The 7,195-nt window shown below is 36.4% G+C and overlaps 1 protein-coding gene across 1 annotated transcript in view; it reads left to right on the forward strand.

Annotated features, from left to right (window-relative positions):
* Nucleotides 1-227: 227 nt before the first annotated feature.
* cplx3b (complexin 3b) overlaps nucleotides 228-7,195 on the forward strand; it is an 11,200-nt gene continuing 4,232 nt past the window's right edge. The window contains exons 1-2 of the mRNA XM_046865070.1: nucleotides 228-599; nucleotides 7,062-7,149. Coding sequence (XP_046721026.1) covers nucleotides 442-599; nucleotides 7,062-7,149 — 246 coding nt within the window. The 5' untranslated portion in view covers nucleotides 228-441. The remainder of the gene's footprint in view (nucleotides 600-7,061; nucleotides 7,150-7,195) is intronic.

Below are 7,195 nucleotides of genomic sequence, written 5' to 3' on the forward strand. Positions count from 1 at the left end.
TGTGTGTGTGTGTGTGTGTGTGTGTGTTTTCTTATGATCTTCATGAGGTTCTTCAGGATCCTTTGACCCCAGCTGAGAAGGGCAGAAGAAAAAAAAAGGGTGCTAGATGTGATGATTTTGATTGGACGAGTCTTGCACGCGAGCGCTCTGGGCGTGAATCTGATTGGTCGGAGTGAGCGGAGAAAACTCGTGGACTCGGATGCGCCTTTATTTCGCTCCACGCGCGCGCTCGATCGAGAGGGACAGAGACGGAGAGAGAGAGAGAGAGAGAGAGAGAGAGAGAGAGAGACGGTACCTGGTATCGCTCCATCATTAGGCATAATAAATAATTGTACATTCTCGGATATTATTTTTTTTCCTTTTAGAGATATATTAATATTTATTTTAGAAGTTGTTGTTTTTGGAGAACTTGTGTGGATCCGTGAAAAAAAAAACCGAGCGATGGCTTTCATGGTGAAGCACATGATCGGTGGACAGCTGAAGGACCTGACCGGAGGATTAAAGGAGGAGAAATCGGATGGAGAAAAAGGCGATGCTGGAGCCAAAGGCATGACAGAAGAGGAGTATGAGCAATACCAACAACAGCTGGAGGAGGAGAAGTAAGAAAACACACACTTTCTTCACAATGAGTAAAAATCTCCAGGATCAGATCTACACATCAATCTCAGAATGCAGTATTAAATGTAAAAAAAAAAAAAATCTTTTAGATTGGGATAAAATTTTTGGGGGAAATTACACCACAGGTTTATGGACCACTAACCATAACGCTCATACTGAACATCTCATTCCAGATTTATTTCCTCTTATAATACCATCCACACTTATTTTATTATTCTGAGAAGGCTTTCCACCTGATTTGTGTTTATTCAGCTTTGAAAGAATAAACAATGGCTTGAGAAGGTCAGGGTTTGTGCAGGATCTCCCACTCCTACACTAACACACAATGTCTTCACGGAGCTTGCTTTGTGCATGGTGATTTTAGATGTGCTAGGAAATTGTAGCCTGCAAAGACATTCTTGGAGAAGCACTACATATGGGTGGTGTCAACATTCTTTTGGTCATATGATTATATAAGGAAAAAAACATCGTAGATGCATTGTCAATAAATACTATGCATGAGCGTACTTAGAAACTACTTTCTTGAAAATCTTTTATATTGTGTTCCAATGGCGAAGGTGAAAACGTATATTTCATTGTATAGCTTCAGATGTACACTACAGGTACACCAGGTTTATACATAAAAGAGAAAAAAAAAGAAAAGAAATACAGATGAAGATTTGATGAAACCACAAGTGGGAATTGTATATTGAAAAAAAAAAAGTATGCAAAAAATGAATAATAATAATTTATAAATTTTGTAGTATAACCAAATAAATAAATAAATACCTACATTAGGAACATCTCAGGTGTCTACTGTCTCACTAGAAGCAAATAATCAGAAAAATCCAGGGTTTCATTTTGTATTGTTGACCGTTTTGAGACTCTAGAGAATCCCATGCAATATCTGAAGTCATAATAATATATATATATATAAATTACCCTTCATAGTTTTTCTTTTCAACCTCATAAAGTGCACCAGACACAAAATTGTCCTGCCTTTTTTTCCACAGAGTAGAAGAACCCCTTATTTCAGAAGTTGATGGAACATGAAACATGCTGTTAAATGACCAATCGTGTTCATCGTTTATATTTTGTACAATATAGACACCATCCAGAACATGAGAACGGCATTTCTGTTCTCCTGGACCTGAAGGTGTTTCCAATCTTCACTATTTACTGCGTTCCTGTCATTCTCCATTTAGTAAAATGTATTTATTCATACAGTAATCTCCATCGAGTACTTAGAAAAAAAAATCCAGGAAGTAATTTGTGTGAACGATGCTTGACATGGTTCTCATTATGATTTATCATGGCTCCACTCCCAAACACCAGGTGTTAAAGTTATTAAAAAAAGGCTTGAATTGCACTCTGCATCAGCTATGACAGTTTTTTTTTATAATTCCTTTTAGTTCACGTTAAACTTTATCAGAGTCGGTTTTCCACACAGCGAGACGTGATGGAGCTGCAGCCATATGGCACTTCATCATTTTTCTGCTTTGTTATGCATGAGCTTATTAATACTTGCTTAAAGCACAGGTTGTCCTGGATGGCCCACGGGGTGGTGAGCTAGAGAATGCACCTGGTGACGAAATAGGGAGTGCCTTCATACCCCGATACCTCATGCAAATTTATATAGATCAAATTGTCTACCTCTTCTGAATCTGTCCATGTGACTACCATCTCAGCTATGTCCAAGGTTTCATCCAAATCCAAGCTCTATTGCCTGTGTCTCTTCTTCCTCCCCTGGGTTTCTTTAAATCCCAGTGGCTGCTACACTCATGTCTAAATGTGTCTCTCTCCAAACAGCTAATTCTGAGAGGATCTGAAACAAAATAGCTCCAAACTATCCAAAATATACTATACACATCCAAACGTGCCTCATTCGATTCTGTTTAAATCTCAACATCTGCTTCATCTGAGTCTGTTTAAATCTCAACATCTGCTTCATCTGAGTCTGTCCAAATATAAACATTTACCTCATGAGTCTGTCCAAATATAAAAATTTACCTCATGAGTCTGTCCAAATATAAACATTTACCTCATGAGTCTGTCCAAATATAAACATTTACCTAATGAGTCTGTCCAAATATAAACATTTACCTTATGAGTCTGTCCAAATATAAACATTTACCTTTTGAGTCTGTCCAAATATAAACATTTACCTAATGAGTCTGTCCAAATATAAACATTTACCTCATGAATCTGTCCAAATCCAAACATTTACCTCATGAGTCTGTCCAAACCCAAACATTTCTCTTATGAGTCTGTCTAAATCCAAACATTTATCTTGTAAATCTGTCTAAATGCAAACATTTACCTCATGAGTCTGTCCAAATATAAACATTCACCTTATGAGTCTGTCCAAATATAAACATTTTCCTAATGAGTCTGTCCAAATATAAACATTTACCTCATGAGTCTGTCCAAATATAAACATTTACCTAATGAGTCTGTCCAAATATAAACATTTACCTCATGAGTCTGTCCAAATATAAACATTTACCTCATGAGTCTGTCCAAATCCAAACATTTACCTCATGAGTCTGTCCAAACCCAAACATTTCTCTTATGAGTCTGTCTAAATCCAAACATTTATCTTGTAAATCTGTCTAAATGCAAACATTTACCTCATGAGTCTGTCCAAATCCAAACATTTATCTAATGAGTCTGTCCACATCCAAAAATCCACCTCATGAGTTTGTGAGTTTGTTCAAATCCAAAATTGTATCTTATGATTCTGTCCAAACCATTTATCTTATGAGTCTGTCCAAATCCCAAATCTAAACCTTTACCTTATGTCTGTCCAAATCCAAAATTTACCTCATGAGTTTGTTCAAATCCAAAAACAATTCGTATGAGTCCGTCCAAATCCAAACATTTATCTTATGAGTCTGTCCAAATCCAAACATTTATCTTATGAGTCTGTCCAAATCCAAACATTTACCTCATGAGTCTGTTCAAATCCAAATATTTACCTCATGAGTCTGTTCAAATCTAAACCTTAACCTCATAAATATACTGTACTTCATTTGACTCTATTCAAACCCAAACATCAACCTAACAGGAATCCATCCAAATCACAGCAGCTACCTCATCTGAGTTTGTTAAAATCCAAGCATTTACCTCACCTGAATCTGTCTAATTCTCAACAGCTCAACATTTACCCCATCTGGGTTTGTTTAAATCCAAAATATTTCTTTGGAAACCATCAAAACCTAACCAGCTACAAATCCAAACAGATACTTTGCTTAATACTGAAAGTTCCTCACCAGAGTCTGCTCACATCCAAACAGCCACCTCACGAGAGTCTGTCCAAATCCAAACACTTACCCCTGTTGAGTTAATCCAAATCCAAACAGCCTGTTCCTCCCGCCCTGCACCTTAATTCCAGTGCTGGTTTACTCTATAGGGATTTAACATGCATCACAACTTTCCATTAAAGTCACAGTGAGGCTCAGATTGAGCTGCTGGAAACAGATTCACACCTTCTACCAAACGAGTGAAGATACTCTTTCCAGGAAAACCGTATATGATATAAAAAGCAAAACTGACTAGCTTTAGGTGCAGCACCTCCATGCTGTAATTTTCTTCAGGTCCTGAATGTGTGTTTTTTTTCCTTTTTTTTTTTTAATCAGAACAGTCAGCCAGGCTCGGCTGTCACAGGGTCATGTGTATGACGGTTCTGATTAAGAGCCACTTGGTCCTGCACGGTCCAGCTCAGCCTCCTGTGTGTATATCAGGAGATGAATTATGAACATTAATCATAGATCAGCCAGTGCAGGTGTTACATGACCTTTAGTCAGCAACACTCGTGTTATGGGTTTAGGAGCTGGTTTGTGTTTTTACATGTGATGCTGATTGCCCATTATATACACTATATTGCCAAAAGTATTGGGTCACCTGACTTTTCCAGTCATATGTGGTTCTTTTCCAAACTGTTATCGCAAAGTTGGAGGCACACAATTTTATAGGATGTCTTTGGATGCAGTGGAATGCACTTAACCTAGGAGACCCAAACCTGTTCCAGCATGACAATGCCCCGGTGCACAAAGCATACTCAATGAAGATCTGGTCTGCATGTGTTAGAGTGGAAGATCTCCTGCTTAAGAGCTTTGATCTAAACCCTATTGAACACCTTTGGGATGAACTGGAACGCTGACTGCACCGAAGGCCTCCTCACATCACCTACATCAGTACCTAATTTTACAAACACACTTCTGTCTGAATGAGCAAAAATCTCCACAAGCACACTCCAAAATATGGTGGAACATCTACCAAGAAAAGTGGAGGGAATTATAAGAGCAAATTGGGACTAAATGTAGAATTAGATTTTATACTGTTCCTAAAAACATTTAACTTTAGGTTCAGAAATGCAGATTATTTAAAGAATGAGGAAAGCTTTTCCATTGTACTGGACCAACAGTGTGTTTAAATGTATTCAGTGTAATAATATTTTTAGAGTCAGGGGTCAGGGTCAGAGTTATAAATATTCTTTGTGGTGTTAAGCAGAAATCTATGGGAAAGTATATTTTCTCCAGTCATGTCTGCGCTTTATGGATTTAAAATCAATAAAGAAATGTTTTGAGAGAAAGTTTCTTTTCCATGAAGAATTTTATTACGGTAAGTAAGAATATGAAACTCCTTTTATAAAAGTTTACGTAGGAAAAAGGCTCAAAAAAACCTTAAAATATTTCAAAAATATGCATCAGGAAACAAGCAGAAAATGTAGAAAAGAAATAGAGAAATTCACAAAATAAAGTGAAAAGAAAAGTCACTTTTTGTGAAGTTTGTAGTAATATGAGTGAAGAAATTAGTGAAAAGTAGTGAGAAATGATGTAATATTAAATGTTTGATACAAATAGATAAATAATGATTAATATACTTGTGAATATATTTTTTCACGTGAATACACATATACATAAACACAATTAAATAACTAAATAAGTAAGTATATAAAAGCAATGATACAACAAATTAAAGAGCTATTTTTCAATATAAACATAAGGGCTGTTTTTGACTCTATTTCTGTTTCATGTCTGCCCTCTGGAGGTCTCCTGGAGTACTGCCATGACCATCATCAATCATCTTCATCATCAATCATTATCAATATATCTTGGCTAGATGATTATTAGCTTTAAACACTATGACCTGGAAAGACAAAAAAACTTCTCCAGGACAGTCAATAGTTGTTTTGCTATTATAGTGCCAAAAAAGTTTTTACAATAATTTGTGTTATAATAGATGCATCCAGTTTACTTTGTACTAATGATTTTACCAGTAACGTTATTGATTGTCTTACCATATAAACACTTTAATTAATACTATACTGTGATATGTTGGTCAGTGTTAGGCAGAGACGGGTTTTGGTTTAACAGAGGTTCAGTGGCGATTAATAGTGATGAATTTCTTGCACTTAAATTAGTCACTAGAAATAAACCTAAAAATAAAATGTTAAAAAAGAGCATAAATGTCGCTTTGCCTTTTAACATTCCAAGCAATGTTGTTGATTATAGCGATTTTTTTTTCTAATCCTGGAACCTGGATTGCAGCCAAGTGCCCCAGCGAGCAGTGGATTATTAATAGGTTCTAGTAGACACGTTCAAGCTTGACGTGAAAATTATTCATGTGTCAGATCCAAGTAGTTGAAGCAAACGGACATTACACCTTGTGTACTGATTTACAATTATATTCTTAAAATATCAGATTTTCAACCAATATCAACCAATGCACCATTACAAGACTTCTGCCTTTTATTTGTATTTTTTTGGTAATTTTCCGGGTTTTTTCTTTTGTTTTTGTTTGCATTTTTCCTCTCTAAGGCAAGTACTAAGGAGGAAAGTGGCAGCTCAGTGGTTAAAATGGCAGTCATCTGCTAAGAAAGTCAAAGTTCAAACACCAAACTGCCTTTATTGGGCCCTTGAGCAAGGCCCTTAACCTTCAACTGCTCAGTTGCATAAATGAGATCATTGTAAGTTGCTAACCTGTTTCATTCTTCCACATTAAATGTACCAATAAATGGATAGAAATAATTATCTTGCTCTGATCAAGGGCATCTGCAAAATGCCATACATGTAAACAATAACAGGAACTAACCTTCTTTCTTCTTCCGCACTAAACATAACTATAAATGGATAAAAAAAAAAACAATTGTGTGCTAAAATTAGACTGTGCAAATTGCTGTTATTTAAACTGGATACGATATTACAGTACATGCTGCTATTCAGAACTTCAGGATGTAATCCAGTTCATATCAGGCACCATCCCATTATCCCTACACTGATTATTTTCCTAAAACAGCAAACCCCAAAATGTTGTAGTTCTCACAAACACCACTCCTGGTGTAGATATCACAAACCAGATGCTCCTGGCATGAATAAATCAGTGTTGAGCCAGAGATTCTGTGTGTGAGAGTGTGTGTGTGTGTTTATTTTTGACTCAAACCTGTCACTCTTTGCTTGCAGGCAAGAACGAGATGCCAGTTTTGCCCAAAAAAAGGCGGAAAGAGCCACAGTGAGAACTCACTTCAGGGAAAAGTACAAACTCCCAAAGGTACAGCATTGTTGCACACATATATACACGTGTATATATACATATT

The sequence above is a fragment of the Silurus meridionalis genome, chromosome 13 (genome assembly GCF_014805685.1).
Source record: "Silurus meridionalis isolate SWU-2019-XX chromosome 13, ASM1480568v1, whole genome shotgun sequence".
Taxonomy (NCBI): domain Eukaryota; kingdom Metazoa; phylum Chordata; class Actinopteri; order Siluriformes; family Siluridae; genus Silurus; species Silurus meridionalis.